At 41.7% G+C, this 19,051-nt stretch overlaps 1 protein-coding gene across 3 annotated transcripts in view; it reads right to left on the reverse strand.

The window, feature by feature from the left end:
- Positions 1 to 964: 964 nt before the first annotated feature.
- Positions 965 to 19,051, reverse strand: part of GJC1 (gap junction protein gamma 1) — a 32,035-nt gene continuing 13,948 nt past the window's right edge. For all 3 annotated transcript variants that reach the window (XM_053911847.1, XM_045190218.2, XM_045190219.2), the window contains exons 2-3: positions 8,630 to 8,705; positions 965 to 6,985 (exon numbers count right to left, since the gene is read on the reverse strand). In XM_053911847.1, coding sequence (XP_053767822.1) covers positions 5,775 to 6,965 — 1,191 coding nt within the window. In that variant the 5' untranslated portion in view covers positions 6,966 to 6,985; positions 8,630 to 8,705 and the 3' untranslated portion in view covers positions 965 to 5,774. The remainder of the gene's footprint in view (positions 6,986 to 8,629; positions 8,706 to 19,051) is intronic.

The raw sequence follows: 19,051 nt of genomic DNA on the forward strand, positions 1-19,051 counted from the left end.
GGCTTCCGATCTAACTAAAGCAGGCAAACCCTATACTGTATATTAACATAAGCCATTAAAACAGAAATATTGTTTTAAATTCTATGTAGCGAACATTTTATCTCTGATGCAAACATCTACTCAAGGTATTAATAATCCGTTTTGATGGCAAATCTGACCAAAAATGCACTTTTAAAACTAGCAGTGACTTAACTGCTCCCACAGCTTTCAAGCAGCCCAGAAGTTTATTATCAAATATGGCTGGCTACCCAGCTTACCACCCTTGCTGCTGAGGGTGGGCCCTGTGCATGACCTGCAGTCAGCTGTTCTGGCCTGGGGGAACAGAGGGCATTGTTGCAATAAATGCGACCCTCTCACACGCCCATCTCTGCTCAGAAGGTAGGTGAGAATGACCAAGACTGATCTATGGCAGTGGGGGGCACCCCTCCCAGAAGGCACCACTCTTGAGGACCAAAGGGAGCCAGAAATGGGTGTAGTTTTTGTGCTTAGGCCTCAGCCTCCCCCTCCTCCTGCACAAGGTCACCTACCCTCCCCAGATTATGATGCCACAAACACACTGACCCATTGAGTCACAGCAACCCAAGTTCTAACCCAGCCGTGAAAAAAAGGGATCTTGCCCTGGCTGGTGTGGCTCAGTGGGTAGAGTGCTGGACTGTAAACCAAAAGGTTACCAGTTCGACTCCCTGTCAGGGCACATTTCTGGGTCGTGGGCCAGGTGTCTGGTTGGGGCATTGAAGAGGCAATGGAGCCATGTTTCTCTCCCTTTCTTTCTACCCCCCCTTCCCTCTCTCTAAAATAAATAAATAAATAAATAAATAAAATCTTAAAAAAAAAAAAAAAAAAAAAGGCACCTCAGGCTCAAACCTCTACTTGGAAATTTTCCCGCTCATGCATTCCCACGGACACCAACTTGCAGGTGAATGAACGTACAAGAAGAGATTTTTGTTTCAGGCTTTCTGCGTAAACCGCTAAGGTCTCGGGTACTGTTTTACACAAAGAACAGGGTAATACCCTCAATACGATATCTCCTGGCAGCTGAGTCGTCAAGCTTGGGAAAAGATACACAGACCACAGATGAATCTTCTAAACTGTATTTGGAACTGACAAAACATTTGGAACCAAAATCTTTCTAGAGACAAAGCCCTGAGCACAGAGTCTGTCTCCAACCACAAAGTTTAACATCAACTGTACAGACAAAATTAGCAGCAAGGGGTCTTTGGCACTAGAAGGGGTAATCCTTAGCTGCTCATACAATACCCAAACTGTACACCATACATTAGATTAATTGCTGGTTAATAGCTGAATTTTACATTTCAATTATCTTAAAAAGTTGGAAGTCCTAGCTTAAGTTTTTCAGTATCACTATCCTAACCACACGTAACACTGAGCACCTGAGGTAGAGGCTTCTGTAAAAGACTTAAAGAAAACACAATGGGAGTACAATAAAGAGAAAGATTTCCAATCTTGAAAGCATATAGCCACGTTTTTGTTGACTCAGCAAGCCAACCCTGAAATGTGGAACCCTTACTTCTTTAACTTCGCACAGGAGTAGGACTTTCTCCTGTTTCAACTCCTGGACTTTGGAGTATTACGGGTCACGCAAAACCCAAACTGATCTGACATCATCATTCAAAACCACAACTGCATTAGCAACATATAAAATCTTTTAAACTCTCCATGATGTGTGGCCAGAATGAGTGACAAATATGTAATTCAACTCAATGATTCTCACATTTGATGGTGACTATGAAATATTACAGATGTTTGATCCACAGGTGAGTTGCAATTTTGTTTCCAATACAGGTTCCAAACTCAGTACAGTATAGGCGCAGGGCTTTATTATTTTCAGGTGTTAAAGCTCTTCATGAGTTTACATGATTTTAGTTTCTTAAAAGATTTTATTTATTTTTAGACAGAGGGGAAGGGAGGAAGAGAGAGGGAGAGAAACATCAATGTATGGTCACCTCTTGCACAACCCCACTGGGGACCTGGTCCACAACCCAGGCATGTACCCGGACTGGGAATCGAACCGGCAACCCTTGGATTCGCAGGCTGATGCTCAATTCACTGAGCCACACCAGCCAGGGCTACATGATTTTTAAAGATAAAATTAATCTAATACTGGGAACCTTTTTATTAAAATGAATAGCAACTGTTAATCTTCGACTTCAGGTAGTTTTCTCCAGTCAGGCAAGACCTTTCCTTTAGAAAAAGGCATTACTTGAATTAAGTTCAAGTATAACATATTTGCCTTTTCCTGAATGCTGGCTGGCCAAAAAGTTATCATAAACCATGTTATTTTTAGAAGTGTACTGTCTCTTAAATGAGACAGGAAGCACAGAGATGGACATTCATAAGCTCAACTTTATAAAGCAAAGTATAGCTAATAGGAATAACATTTAATTCTGTTCTTGGTATAAACTGCTTAGAATAAGTAGGTTTTTCTGAACCATCACTGATTCCCTATGACGACGAGCCCTGAAGGACACGCCACTGCCATCACAGTCCTTCCGACTTCTTTTTCTTGAAACTCCAAGCTCAAGACAAATGACCAATAATAGTTTGTCTTTCGATACCTTTTACCACAGGTTTGGCCTAACTACTTCGTAACAGTTCCAAGAGGTAACTGGCTCCTGAGACTTGGAAAAGAAAACTGCCTGACTTCATACCAAGAAGAAATGACAGAGTTAAGGTACCTAATGATGGGTTTTTTTCTTTTAAAGATAGAGGTGTCCTCCTACCTCCTAAAAGACATGTAGGAGTCCTAATATTCAGAAACATTTCAGGAGGCAAAGTTCATTTTTATCAAAATAATTCTATAGACAACAGAAATTATTAGTCAAGGAAAGTCCCCAGAAAAGCTGACTTCAAATGAAATAACACACTTGTGGTTTTAAATGAAATATCGAAACAGGCAAAACTATGTCACCAAGCAAACTCCAAGCCACAAAATGTACATTTAACACTTCTTTAGGGGGAAATGTTACCTAATTCTCCCTTGAAATTTGAACTAAGAAAAAAGCCTGTTCATTTTACAAATCTCTCTGAACAATAGATTTTAAGAGGAGCAAAGGACACACCACAGATAGATAAATCCAACAGTATACACCCTGACTCTAGTATGTGAAGCACTAAACGCTCAGCTTCTGTTTAGAGAGTAAATAGCGTATGACAGAGCACGCCCTGAACAGCAATTCACAGGAATGCGATTTGGACAGGAAAAAATGGCTGGGAGGCTTTTATACGAGTACCTGGCAGTTCCAGAACAAAAGTCAGAATATTTTTATAGATTCAACGTAGACCCAATCAAAGGGTTAAGCTAGACACTGACAGGGCCATTTTCTTAATATAGGTCCCTAAATGTCACTAGGGGAGAATCTGACAAACTCTTATGTTCCAAGGCTGAAGGAAATATACCAAGAAAGCAGCGAGAGTTGAGAAATCCATGTCATAATTAAAACTTTAGTGAGAGAACAGAAAGATTTTTAAATGTGTACACACATGTGAAGTGACTTAGGGTATCTTCCTACGTACTTTAAAAAGGTGAGCGATTACCCAGACGCAAAGGATGACAGTCTCATCGGAACACGCCAAGATGAAACACCAGGGGCGCCGTGTGCAGAAACCGAGGGGATGCTTCTGCCTGACTCCTTCCTTCTCCATCACGCTCAAATCCCCCGCTTTCCGCCGGCAAAGCCATGCTGTTCTCCTCCAGGCTCTGAAGGCATGGATGTGAGTGTATGTGAATTTTCTGTCCCTCGATTAAGAGATCTGCTTGAAGCTCTAGTGACATAAGAATTAAGTGGTAGTTCTTTAGCTTAGCTAGGCTTACATGTTTAAAACCTTGTGTGTTTTCTTAGAATTATTTAATTTCTTTATTAAACATTTGGTTTGAAGGGAACAGTGCATGTCTATTAATTATGCAGGATACATACAATTTTTCCAAAATTTCCCCTACAGTCTCATCTGAGCTTATTTTTTGCTTAAGATGTTTAGAGATGCTGAGGAACTTCTCTAGGTCAGAATTCACAGATTAAAAAAAACCAGCAGCAGCAGCAGCAAAATAAAGGTAAATGCATGGCTAGAAAAATAAGCTTAAATTTTCCTGAGTTTCTTTTGTTTGAAGGTGGGAGTGAGAGAAATGCAATGGAGAACAACAAAGAAAAAAAAGAAGAACTCCGCAAAGGTGCTGTTCTAGGATTCTCCTAAATAATGGACAACTGGCATTTTTAAATTAAGACATAAGAAAATACTATTTTTGGAATTTCAAAGTCAGAAGAGGCTTGAGATATAGCTCCTATTGGAAAAGATTGAGACATCCAGAATGAAATGCTCGCTGGTGAAGCAGAAGCCCCCTGCCCCCTGCTTTCAGTCCCTACCAAGCTCTTACTCAGCAGCCGCTCATAAACTGCAAGACAAATGATGTGAACGGGGAGGGCAAAGCTCTCCAACATAACACGAGGTTAAAAAAGGCAATAAAATATCGCAAAGTGTGAGTGCTGACGTGAGCAATAATGTTTGCCGCTGACAAACAGATATGCTTACTAATATGTCTGTGGGGAATAAATACTGAAATTCTCTTTAGGTCTATTTATAGATAAAATCCCTGGTCTGACCGGTCTTCCAGGCAGAAACCTACACTGGCAGAAGTATGCAAATTATAAAAATTCCACAGTAAATTATAAAAAATAAGGAATTTGAATTCAGGCCTTTTGCCATATGCAGCACAAGTAGCTTTGAGCATTCTTGGCTTACAAGGAAATGTCTGTATTTCTAACATTAACATATATAGGAAATATCCATCCTCAGTTTCTTAAGAAACTACAGCGAAGCAGGTTTCTGGATAGAGATTTAAGGCCAATCCAACAGGGCCACAACGAGACATCCTATTAGGGCTCATGTTCCAAGCATGGCTTTGCTCTGTGATAGAGGGATCTTCATAATGATTCTCAACAAGGTCTCCACGTTGCTACAGCGCCTAAGTTAGATACACACCATTGAAACATACACTGGCAATGCTTGATACGTAAAGGAAATCTGCAGTGAACAATTTGTCTCCTTTGAAAATACAAACAGGTTTTCAAAGACTAGATACAACTCTGGCCACATGAATGAGATTCAAAGATTTCTCACGTAAAGAAGGGAAAATCTCAATCCCTTACTATGGATTTACTTTCTAAGGCTGAAACCCGAATTTCTCCTTCTCCTTACATATTTGAACTCATCCCTGCAACACAAGAGGCACTTTTATTAGGTGTAGCATCTATTAAAACTTGAAACCCAGAGTATATTTTGTTGAACAAAGTAAGAACACTGGCCTAGTAGGCATTACCTTGGGATTTTCCCCCCTTTAATATAAAAGTGTAACTACAGTGGTCCAATGTACAAGTACAAAAAAAAGTTCTCATACGAAAAAAAAAAAGGTCTCATACTTAAAAAAAAACCCAAAAAAACGTAATACTGTACATACAAAAACCGTTCAGCAAGAATGATTTAAATATATCTGTTCTTTTCCGGATCTGGAAGACACAGAGGTAAAGTTCTGTAACTGTATTATTACCGGAACATGTCTGGAACACGTGCCCAGGAGCACTATGCTTCCCTCCTTTTCCCCTGTCCCAGCCCTGCCCTCAGAGTCCCCTGAGCTTGGACCACAAGCCAACAGCATCCCTGAAGATAACCAGAGCCAAATGTTTACTCAATGGAAGTCATTATTCAGTGAGCCGTTGCTTACTATAAACTATGAAAAGCACAAGTTTTAAGCCCAGCCAAGATTAAATCCAGACGGAGGTCTTCCCATTCCCTGATTTGCTACTTGCACTGCTTTTGTTGGACCCAGCTTTAGACCCCACTTTGGCTTTTTTTTCCCGGGGAACATGGGGGTTGTTTTGGTGACTGTAGGCCTGGATTGCTAGATCCAAGCGTTCCTGAGCCATTCTGATCTCCCGCTGCAGAGTCTCCAGGTCAGCTGGGAGGTGCTCCTCATGGCTGCCGTACTGTTGTTCCTGGGCGATGTTGGCTTTGTTTTGCTTGTAGGCGATCTTAGCATTGGACAATTCGGTGTACTGGATTTGATCCGGTTTGACAGCAATGTTATAGCCAGGGGGAGCAGATGGTGTATTCCAAGTGAAAGGATAATTATAAACACCCGGGTCTTCCAGTTCCCTCCTTTTACTGTTTAGTGAGTCTCGAATTGTCCCAAACCCTAAATGAAGCATCTCCCAAATGTTAAGCAACAGGCAAAGGCCTGTAACACCGTACATTATCAGAAGGAAGATGGTCTTCTCCGTGGGTCTAGAAATAAAGCAGTCTATCTTGTGAGGGCAAGGGATTCTGCTGCACACGTAAGACGGGTGCACTTGGAAGCCGTAGAGAAAATACTGCCCTATCAGAAAGCCCACCTCAAACACGGTCCTTGCCAGCAACTGCATCACATAGATCTTCATGAGACCATCCTCCCGAATCCGCCGTCGGCCGTCATGCTTGGGTTTAGGTTGGTTCTGCTCTTTATTTTCTTTTTCACTTTCTAATTCCATTTCTGGATACATCATGGGATCCTCTTCATGGTCCTCTTCTGTTTCTTCCAGAGCCCGGTGCTGTTTCCAGCGCATTGCATAGGGTTTGCTCCGAGCTGCCTTCTTGTCTGCTTCGCCGTGCTCCATCTTGGCGATCTTATGAATGGCGTAGCCCAGGTACATCACCGAGGGGGTCGCCACCAGGATGATCTGGAACACCCAGAAGCGCACATGGGAGAGGGGCGCGAAGGCATCGTAGCAGACGTTCTCGCAGCCTGGCTGCTCCGTGTTGCACACGAATTTGCTCTGCTCGTCGTAGTAGATGGACTCCCCGCCTACAGCTGTGAGGACAATCCGGAAGACGATGAGCACGGTGAGCCAGATCTTCCCCACAAACGTGGAGTGGTTGTGGATCTCCTCTAGCAGGCGAGTCAGGAAGCTCCAGCTCATGGCGACTGAACTGGCGTGGCCTGATAAAGACAGAAAAACACCCAAGGAAGCATCAACAAATATGAAGATTTTAACAATTAAATTTTTCACTGGTATCTCTAGGAACTATTTTTCTGCATGCTTGCAATCTAACTTCAAGGCTCATCCTAGAATGATTGTTAAAATAAACAGCATTTCACTCTACTACCCTTGGGTAGGACAATTCGCCTCAGTCTATTAGCACTTGTTCGGGCTCCAAATTAGAAAGTCGAGTTTGCTTTGATGCCTTCACTAGTTCAAAGGGTAAAATTATAGCTATCACTTTAGATCTATTTCTCAGACACAGTATACTAGATTCTTTATACAAACTATTATTTCATAAGGCCTTCAAAACTTTGTGAGATACAGATAAAAAATAAGAAAATATTTGGTCCAGCCCCAGCTGGTGCGGCTCAGTGGATTGAGTGCTGCCAGCCTGCTAACCAAAGGGTCACTGGTTCGATTCCCAGTCAGGGCACATGCCTGGGTTGCAGGCCAGGTCCCCGGTCGGGGGGTACAGGAGAGGCAACCACACACTGATGTTTCTCTCCCTCTCTTTCTCTCTCCCTTCCTCACTCTCTAAAAATAAGTAAATAAAATCTTAAGAAAAAGAAAATAAAATGGTCCCGTCATGATAAGACTACCACATAATGGAGACACTTGGGCTAGACTCTATTGTGAAGAAGTACCTTATTAGGAAACTTAAATTTTAGACTTGGTGACAAAGTATTGAAAATAATTTAAAAGGCCCTGATTGGTGTGGCTCAGTGGATTGGGATGTTGCCCTGCAAAGCAAAAGGTTGCCCATTCCATTCCCAGTCAGGGCACATGCCTGGGTTTCGGGCCAGGTCTTCAATTCGGGGTGTGCGAGAGGCAACCACACATTGATGTTTCTTCCCCCACTTTCTCTAAAAATAAATTAAAATATTTAAAAATAATTAAAAAGGCCCTGGCTGGCCCTGGCCAAGTGGCTCAGTTGGATGGAGTGTTGTCCCATACACCAAAAGGTCATGGGTTTGATCCCCAAAGAGGGCGTGTACAGGAGGCAACTGATCGATGTTTCTCTCTAATATCAATGTTTCTCTCTCTAAAAATCAATAAAAACATATCCTCAAGTGAGGATTAAAAAAAAAAAAAAAAAAAAGGCCCTGGCCAGGTCCCTCAGTTGGTTAGAGCATTATCCCACCCAACACGCAAAGGCTGGAGGTTTGATCCCCGGTCAGGGCGCACACAAGAATCAATCAATGATGCATAAATACATGGAACAACAGACTGACGTCTGTCTCTTTCTCCCCGCTTCCTCTCGCTAAAAACACGCAACTAAAAAATAATAATTAAAAAGATTCTGTATTACGTTCATGGCGAATGTTAAAAAGGTATCTGCAAATTGAACGGTGAGGATACTAAATCCAATCAATAGGCAAACCCACTTAAAACAGCATTTGGAAAGATACTTTTATTCGGAGACTCTTAGAACTATGTCCAGAATCCTGGTAAAAACCATCTAAATAAGGTAATATTTATAAAATCCCTAATGCTACCCGTGACATTAAGTACACCTAGCTTTTCTCCTCCTCTCTCCCAATTTACTTCTGCAGATTATAGGTGATTTCCAGCATCATCAAAGAAGTTTAAATACACTTTACCTGTTATCCAGAACTTCTGCTATCCAAAATTTTCTTACAGAAATGGTGTCTTGCTTACAACTCTTCCAGATCCCCTCTGGAAAGGGAAGAAAAGGAGATCATAAGCTTCCTCCCACAGAAAACAATGGATCACTAAAATGTCATTTTCAGGAAGAAGCAAAGTTTTCTGTGTACCACGGAAATCAATCAGCATGAGACAGAAACAGGCCTGAGCTCGAATGTTACTGTTTTCTCCTACTGACACATGTGGTGGGAGGAACTTCGCAGCAGCGACCCAAAGAATCTTAAGACATTGTAGTCTAAGACAATATGACAGGAAGATGAGTCACTTGTGAAAAATCGAAGCAGATGAACTCACGCATCTATAGGAAAAAGCCAAAGCAGAAACATCTCAACAAATTCAAACCGGGCCACTAGAGGCCTTGCGAAAACCCTCCCCCTGTACTCTATTCCGCTCTGTCCCTGGAGCAGCCAGTACTGCTTCCCGGGGAGTGAGCAGCCAACTACGAGCAAGCTGTTAAGTCAGAATACCCAACAGCTGGTTCGCAGTCACTGGGACACCCATGTCCCACAGGAGGCAGGAGGTGATTTACATATTCAACTGTTCACAGAGAGAAAACAGCTGCATCTGTATTGTGGTTTAAAAAATAATAATAATTAAGTCCTGGTTGGTGTGGCTCAGTGGATTGAGTGTCAGCCTACAAACCAAAGGGTCACCAGTTCAATTCCCAGTCAGGGCACAGGCCTGGGCTGCGGGCCAGGTCTCCAGCAGGGGATGCTTGAGAGGCAACCACACACCGATGTTTTTCTTCCCTCTCTTTTTCTCTCCCTTCCCCTCTCTAAAAATAAATAAATAAAATCTTTTAAAAAAATGCAGGACGAATTATTGCTCATTATCAAGGTCTGCCAACTTTGCAAAGCTATGGCCAAGATTCGTCCATCTGATGCCGACTTTGTTCATTTATTTAATAAATAAAATTTAAACAATTCCTAAGTGTTATGTGCTCATAGTAATGTAAAACTATTTTGGGTGAGGTAAGAGGAAGGAAAAAAACCCCAGAACAATGTTCAACAGGCCAATGAAAAATAGAGGAAAAAAAAGTGCAACACCTACATCGCCCGTGTCAAGGCTCACAAACAGAACCTGGCCACACAGGTTTCGTCACAGGATTTCAACCACGCCCATTTCCAGCCCTGCTGTCCAGCTGAGCTCACCACCCCCCTCACTGACTACACACACGTTATAAGACCACAAAACAAGAAGTATGTACCACGCAACCATTAAATGGGGATCATACATCAGGTTTCCATTACGAAACTCCATCATTATTCACACTCACGAGTGCAGGCTCAGCTCGGCCCCACACCCCACACCTAAAGCATTCACCCTGAGCCTGCCACTCTGTTGGCTCCAGAACGCCGTGGAAGTGCCACTGCCACTTGCTTAGGAAAGTCATCTCCGTACCTCCATCCATACCAAAGGTATCTTTTAAAATAATTATCGCTATGCAAGAATTTCTCAACAGTTCAGCATCTCATACAATAATCTTAACATTGTTGTGGGGACGAGAAATTGGCAACAAGCCCTTCAAGGCTTATGTACGTTACAAAGCAGCCATTTAAACACACCCAAAAGCACACGCCACGTCCTGGTCATGCTGCAGGCCTGGAAAGTGCTGACCCCTAGAGCCGGATCTTCCACGGGCAGTCCCAAGTGCCACAGCTCCCTGTATCCGTATCTGGAGCACAAATGATGTGTTTAGAAACTTAGCACCAGCGTGACATGGGGGATGGACAATGTTCTTCTTAAAATAACCATGGACTCCGTAAACTCGGCAGCACGCTCACCGCTGCTTCTCTCTCCTGAGGAGTCAGCAGGTTTTTCTTTCATCCTCTTCTTCATCCTCTGCTTGCAAGCATTAAGAGAAAGGGTTCCACATCACAGAGCATATTACTCCAACAGGATGGTGGGGGAGAATGGGGGAGGCGGGCGGTGAAGAGTGGGTGGGAGGGAGAGAGGGGGGAAAACTGCGTGAGTAGAATGGTGGGTCCCAGAATTTACATTCCTAAGCAGAACTCGTCACTGCCAAGTGTGTGGTCTCATTGTGTTTTTGCTCCACTAACGCACCAAACTTTTTTCTTTTTTTTTTTTTGGAGCTCTGCTATCAGAAGCCTATGATTCAGGACATAGTTTTCTCTGGCTTCCAAACAAACTTGGTAATAGAGCGGGGAGAGAGGAGTGTGTGATTAACCTGTAAATGGCTCTCATGAAAAAATACAAACCAGTTCCATACTCCATCTATGAACAGAAAATGACGGGGAACATGTGACAGGTGCTGGTCAGAGAAGATGGGGGAATGAATGCCAAACACCCCAATATTTAGGAAAGCCCCAACTGATTTATGTGTACTTTTATACTTAAAATCTTCTTGAATATATCCTTTAAGCTTTGACTGAAATTTATCTACAAATTCTAGTAAGTGGTATTATTAAGTCCAAGAAATGTAAACCTGCATGGGTCTTGCCTTGTACTGTTGTTATTTGACTTTCTAAAATGGTCCTTGCAGTTGACAAGGCCTGGCCACGTATGATTGCACTTTCACCTCAAGCTCATCGCAGTCTGACATACTACTGGTATTTCAAAATTACGTCAATCTGTATGTTTTTTTAAAGAGATTTATTTTTTAGAGAGAGGGGGAGGGAGGGAGAAAGAGAGGGAGAGAAACATCGATGTGCAAGAGAAACATGGGTCAATCGTCTCTCACACGTCCCCAGCCAGGCACCTGGCCCATGACACAGGCACGCACCCTGACCAGGAACCGAACTGGTTTGTGGACGACACCCAATCCACTGAGCCACACGAGCCAAGGTCCAATCTGTTATGTTTTTAATACAAGAGGACACACACCCTCCACACGCCCCTCATTACAGGCTAGTTCCATCCTTTTGCTCACTTCTCTATCTGCAAAATGTATTCTTAATATAATGCAGACACTAACCATTTGACATTCAATGTAAACACCTCGTTTTATTGTCTTCCTTTAGATTTTATTATTTTTATATAGTCATATCAATTTCTTGAATAAGTTTAAATGGGGAAAATTACTCTTTCAAGAATGCCTATAAAAATCTTTATCATAAATATATTTTTTAATTTAAATTTTCAATTACAGTTTACACTCAATATTATATTAGTTTCAGATGTACAGTATAGTTGTTACACAATTATATAATTTATAAAGTGACCTCCCTGATAATTCAAGAGGATGGCTTTTTAAGTAAGGAATATTGCAATTCATTGTAGCCCGTAAGTCAAATGGACTCTCACACACACACAAAAACAACAAATACTGGAGAAAATCATGTTTCCTTAAATAACATTTATTGGACAGAAATCAAATGTGTTATTTTTAGTCTATTTTCCAAATAACTAAATCTACAAATCTTCCTTGTCTTGTGCTAGAAAAAATAATTAAAAATTAGTTAGCAGTGGGGAGGGGGCTTGGGGGAGGTAGAGGGACTGAGCAAAAAAGAAAAAGCTCTCGGACGACAGTGTGCAGACTGCTGCGGGGAGGGGAGAGCGGAGCCGTGCACAGAGGGATGGGTGGGGGTGGGCGGAGACTTGATTGGGGTGGGGAGATACAGTGTACAGATGAGGTATTGAACTGTGCACCTGAAACCTGTATTATTTTTTTTGAGATTTTATTTATTTTTAGAGAGGTGGGAAGGGAGGGAGAAAGAGAGGGAGAGAAACACTGATGTATGAGAGATACATCGATGGGTTACCTCTCACATGCCCCCAACCAGGGACCTGGCCTGCAACCCAGGCATGTGCCACGACTGGGAATCAAACTGGGGACCCCTTGGTTTGCAGGCTGGCACTCAATCCACTGAGCTACACCAGCCAGGGCTGAAATCTTTATAATTTTGTTAGCCAGTGTTACCTCAGGAAATTCAATAAAGGGGTGGGATTAGATGGCATCAACATAGTAATAAATTATGTAATCCCCTCCCAAATTCTTTATATTTGAAGAGTCTTCCATTAGTTATACCCTCAACAGGATCAAATCAAAGTTACTGCATTTTTCTATAAAACAGAACTCACTGGATTTTGAAGATTAAATGTACGTTATTTGCATTATCTCAGGAGGTAAGATTATATAATTAGATCCATTTTTAAATTAAAGAAATGAGGTCCAGAAAGCTTATAAAATTTGCCAAAGGTTATCCCGTTATTAAGTGGTTAAGCCAGAAACCGAAGTCAGCCAGTCTTGCTCCAGAATCTAGGCTCTTAACCACTAGTAAAAAATTACATTACAGATGGAGCTATGTATAGGTTCCATGTGAACACAGAGGAGGGACCTTATCCTTTTTTGGGATACAAACTAAACTAAATAATAAAATAAGCTTGCAAAGATCAAAGGGAGAAATTTCAGAGTTTAAGATCTTATCATGTAAAATTAGAACTTAAAAATAAAATTTAAAAAACCCTAAAACCAAATACTGTAGAACCCCAAGGTTTCCTGGTAGCCAGGAGGGAAGAATAAAAGTACAAAAATGGTATCTTGAAACAAAAAGGGCTTGCTGAAGAATACTTATTTAGCACTGAGAATGGGGACTGGAGAACTCTGTGAATGCAGTTCAGGGGACACGGACTCTGAGATGTCAGTACTGGCTGGAAGGGAGGTCCGCAGATGGTGGACACATGAAGTCCCAGAGCTCTGCCTGGTCTCCAGGCAGGCTCCATCATGCCCGTTACGGCCAGTGCTGCTGCCGCTGCGTCTTCCAGAAATACAAGAGCTAAAAGAAGTCATCCTCAGCAAGCCAGCACTACACGAAATGTTGAAAGAAGTATTTCAGGCAAAAGAAAAATGACATCAGGCAGAAAATTTTAACCTATACAAATGAATAAAAAACATGTAACTATAAAAGACATCTGATATATTCTTATTCTAAAATATTTTTTGAAAGATAACCGGCCGTTTAAAGAAAAAAAGCCAACAATTTGTGGGGTTTAGATCCCATTTTGAACGTGCACGTCTTCGAGGTAGAGGTGAAAGTATGGAAACACCACCACAAAGGCTGAGGGTGAGGAAGTGGAAACACGCTGCGGTACGGCCTCGCGCTGCCCGAGGAGCGGTTCCTGCTCTCCCACAGCGAGCCCTCAATCCACCACCGAGATAACGAAACGATGGTACGGCTGACACACTACCGAAGAAGGTAACGTGGAACCATAAAAACAGATGAGGCAACGAGAAAACAACGGGGATGGCAGATTTAAACCCAAGCACACCAACGATCACGTTACACATGAATGGTCTAAACATTCCAATTAAGAGGCAGATGCTGTCAGATTTGATTAAATAAACAAGATCCAACTATTATATGCTGTCTATCGAAATCCATTTGACTGTAAATATAGAGCCAGAAAGGGATTACAAGCAAAAATGAGGAAAGATGTAACATACTAACAATAATCAAAAGAAAGCTGGAATAATTGTATATTATCATCAGACAAAACAGATTTCAGAGCAAGGAATATTACCTGCAATAAAGATGGTCCTTTTGTTATGGTAACTCTTCAACAGGACATAAAATACCTAAATGTTTACACACATATTAACAGAGCTTCAAGAGATTAAGCAAAAACTGACTGAACTAAGAGAATAGACAAACCCAGAATTGACAACTGGAGAGTTCAACACCCCTCACTCAATAATGCATAGAACTAGAGAAAAAACAGTTAGCATGTGAAAGACAAACAATCTTATCAACTTCTTTACGTAAACTGAGCTTCAGAGTGCACTCCACCCAAGAGCAGAATTCACAATTTTTTCAAGGATATAGAGAACATTTACTGAGCTAGACCATATTCTGGGCCAAGTCTTTTATACTTAAAATGATTCAAATCATACAAAATATATGCTTTGATTACAATGGAATTAAATTTAAAAATCACAAAATTTATCTATCTTCCCTTAGGCTTTCTTATCACTGAAAAAAATCCCCATATGGATCTCCTTATGGAGCACGTTCCCAAGAGAACTCGTTTTCTTTTCTTCGGTCCCACCCCCAAAACCTGCCTCCTGTTAACTAACGTTATCAATGAACAGCACTGGCCTTTTAAAGAAAGCAATTCTTACTTTCCTTATAAACAAACAACAAAAATGAGCACTATGCTGGGTGCTCGTTTATTTTAATCCTCACAAAATCTTATCTTTTAAATGAGAACAGGCTCAGAAAAGTTAAGTCACTTAGCCCAAGTCAGAGCTACTGGCACAGGCTGGTGCAACAGGCCAGACTCCAATGTCTTCTGTTTTCACTCTGCTACCTTCCCTTAACTCAAACACCCACGAGCCATCGACCTATATGAATGACCGCTTCACGATGCTCTCACACACACCCTGCGCATCTGAATCTGGGCATCTGACATACCTGAAGAACTGAGAACTACCCAAGTGACTAATCATCGATGACGAGTGGACAGTCCACTATGATAACACCGTCCTGATGGAAGAGGACACATACCGCACCAATATACCTTCGTACCAACACTACCCTGCCACTGACAACTTCCCACCGCCAAATGCAGCGGTCAAGTCTCCTCTTCGACCTCTTAAGCCATATTTAATACAACCAATTACTCCTTCCTCCTTGAAACACTTATTTTTTTCAGTCGGCCTCCCTGATCCTCTACTCTCTGTTGGCTACTACTGGTCACTTTCTATTTCAGTTTCATTTATCCTTTTCTGAACTTAGAAATACACGCATTGATTTTTATCCTCTCTTACCAGCCGATCCTTTTCAGTGTTCTTTGCTGGTTCCTCCACCAGAATTCCAGCTGTAAAAGATATCCCATTTACTCCAACATTTCCCTTGAACTTCAGACCTAAAATTCAACCGCTACTCTGTATCTTCTCTTGGATGTTTGTTAGGCATCTGAAATTTAGCACATCCCAAAGCAACCCTCCCACCTTCCAAAGACCCACTGGCTCTTCGGCAGGCCCGATCTCAGTGAGTGGTTCCACACTCAGTGCAGTTTCTCAGAGCAGCACTTCAAGTCAGTCTCACTCTTTAGCCGAACTATCAGCAACTCCTGCTCGCTCCATGTTCCAAATACGCCCACAGTCCAACCACTTCTCAGCACCTCCACTGCTACCATTCTGATCCAAGCCACCGTCCCCTCTGAGATTAACGGAAGAGCAGGTATCTAACCAGTCTCCTAGGTTATGTCTCATCCTTCTCAAATCTATTATATCCTCCAAAAAGCAATCAGTGTAAAGCTTTTAGAAAGTTAAGTCAGATCATGTCCCTCTTCTGCTCAAAACTTTATGGGAGTAAAGCCTAAAATCTTTCCCACAGTCTACCTACAATGCCCTTTATCATACAGCCACCGGGGCACTCTCTGGTCTCATCTCCTCCCATTCTCCCCCTTGCTCACTCTGACGCAGGAGAGCCCGCATCCTCACTCTTCTTCCCATCATTCCACGTATGCTGTGCTTTTGCCGCAAGACTCCTGCAGCTCGTGCTCCTTACACTGCTTTGAATACTTTTTTTTTTTCTCCATGTATTGGCAGGACTCTCTCCTCCTCTATTCAAGTCTTTGCTCAAAAGTCACTTTCTTACTGAGATTTTTGCCTGGCTCACTTCCCCCTAAATTAACATGTCATTATCTAGGCCTTCACTCAGCTTAACATTTCTTTACAGCACACTTAACCCTCACATATATAACTTCTATAACTTTCTTTATAGAATGTAAGATCCTTGAGGACACGGTTTTGTTTGTGTACCCCCAGTATCTAAAACCACAGCCTGGCGAATGGTGGTAGGTCCTCATCAAGTATTTGTTCAATAAACAAATTCAAAAATTTAGAAAAAATGTTCATGACCTACTGACTAATGTAGGATACAAAACAGAATTATCCTAATTTTGTGAAAATAAAACTTATGCATTTAAGAACCCTAACAGAAAAACAAAAGTTAAAAAAACCCTTAAAGGCTATAAACCAATACTGACTCTACTTTCTCCCGTCTTCAGCTTATCTCCTACATCTCCTGCCAACAGAATCTCCCCCTAAATGATCTGTGTTACTCCTCTGCCTCTAGTGGGAGGTGAATCCTCAAAGCAGTGGGGCAAAAATGGACTTTTTAATTCAGTGTTTTTGAGCAACAGGATAATTAGCTGGGAAAAAAAGATAAAAGGGGAGCCCTGGACAGTATGGCTCAGTTGGTTGAAGCATCGTCCCATAAAACAAAGGTCACAGGTTCAATTCCCGGTCAGGGCACATGCCTAGGTTGCGGGTTTGGTCCCTGTTTGGGGTGCGCATGAGAGGCAACCAATCAGTGTTTCTACCTCACATCATTGTTTCTCTCCCTCTCTCCAAAATCAATAAATAGGGGTGAGGATAAAAGAAAGATAAAAGGAGAATTCATATCTCACATTAGATATCTGGACAATCCCCATATAAACTATTTAAACATAGAAACTAAAACCATAAAATTATTAGATTAAAACACAGCTGACGTCTGATAAAACTCTGGAAATGGGAGGAAAAAAACAAATCTGAGTACAAAAGAAAAGTGTCTCTGTGGTTAAAAACAAAACCAAAAATACATCATAAGCAATACTGAAAAATAATGGATTGGAGGGAAAGTTTTTGATAACTACTTTACAGGCAAAGAGCCAATTTCCCCATTAGAGAGAGTTAAAAAAAAACAAAAACAAAAAACTAGCCATGGCTGGTGTGGCTCAGTGGATTGAGTGCCAGCCTGCAAACTGAAAGGTCGCTGGTTCGATTCCCAGTTGGGGCACGTGCCTGGGTTGTGGGCCAGGTCCCCGATTGGGGCCGTGCGAGAGGCAACCAACTGATGTATCTCTCACACATCAATGTTTCTCCCCTCCCTATTCCCCTCTTTCTAAAAATAAATAAGTAAAATCTTTAGACAAGAAAAGTTCTAGAATTAGACAGTGGTGACAGTCGCACAACCTTGTAAAATATACTACACTCCACTGAATTATACACTTTAAAAGGATAAGTTTTAAGGCATGTGAATTACTTCTCAATAATAAAACTAACTATGAGATACAAGTCTCTCCAATCACACTGGCAAAAACCTGTCATTTGGGGAGGCTGTGGAGAAACAAATACTCTCATATAACGCTAATGGGAGTGGTACAACCCCTGATGGCAATTTGGCAACAGCTAGTGAAACCACAAATGCATCTATCCCTTGACCTAGTAATCTCACCTTTGGGAATAATCACACGATAGCACTGTTTCTATAAACGACACAAAGTGTCCCTGTCAAAGGAACGGTTAAATGCACTATCGTCTACTTACACAGAATTTCATGTGGCAGTAAAAAAAAATGAGGAACATTCTAAGATACTCAAAATACTTAACTGGTAAAAATAGGAAGGTATGTAAGTGTATATAGTATATGCCTTTTATATGAGGAGGAAAAATGTGTAGTTTTGCTCATACTTCTATAACAAGGATACATTTAAAAAATGAATGCAAGTAATGGAGGTGACTAAGGAGGATGGGGTAGGACCAAGGCTTGATTATGTATCTTTTTATATTGCCATTTTTTTAACCAAATGAATATATTATCTTTTCAAAGAAAATACCCCTAAAGACATTCCATGCCACAGAAAGTCTGCTTGAAATTTATAAAAACTCTTTTTGCGCCCTGACTGGTGCACCTCAGTTGGCTGGGCGCTGTCCCACAGACAAAAAGGTCGCAGGTTCAATTCCTGGGTTGCAAGGCCCGGTCCCTGGTTTGAGGCATTTGAAAGGCAACCAAGTGATGTTTCTCTCTCACATCACTGTTGCTCTTCCTCCCTTTCCCATTCTCCAAAAATAAATAAATAAAATATTAAAAAAAACCCCCTTTTGTGCCTGGCCAGCATGGCTCAGTTGGTTGGAGCACCGTCCCATAAACGAAAAGGATCGTGGTTCAGTTCCTGGTTAGGGCATATACCTAGGTTGTGGATTCCATCCCCTGTGGGGGGCATACAAGAGGCAACTAATTGATGTTTCTCTCTCACAATGATGTTTCTCTCCCTCACTCTCTTTCCCCCTTCCCCCTCCCTAAAATCAGTAAGTGTGTCCTTGGTGAGAATTTTTTTTTTTAATATTTACTTATTTTTAGAGAGAGAGTAAAGGAGGGAGACAGAAAGGGAGAGACACATCAATGTGTGGTTGCTTCTCACGTACCCCCTGCTGGGAGACCTGGTCCACAACCCAGGCATGTACCCTGACTGGGACTCAAACTGGTGACCCTTTGCTTCACAGTCCGGTGCTCAGTCCACTGAGCCACACCTGCCAGGGCTTCGTGAGATTTTTTTTAAAAATCCTTTTGTAAACTTTAAAAAATCAAGATAACTTAAATTTTATGTATAAAAAATTATTTTATTAA

Source organism: Desmodus rotundus, chromosome 9, assembly GCF_022682495.2.
Source record: "Desmodus rotundus isolate HL8 chromosome 9, HLdesRot8A.1, whole genome shotgun sequence".
NCBI lineage: Eukaryota > Metazoa > Chordata > Mammalia > Chiroptera > Phyllostomidae > Desmodus > Desmodus rotundus.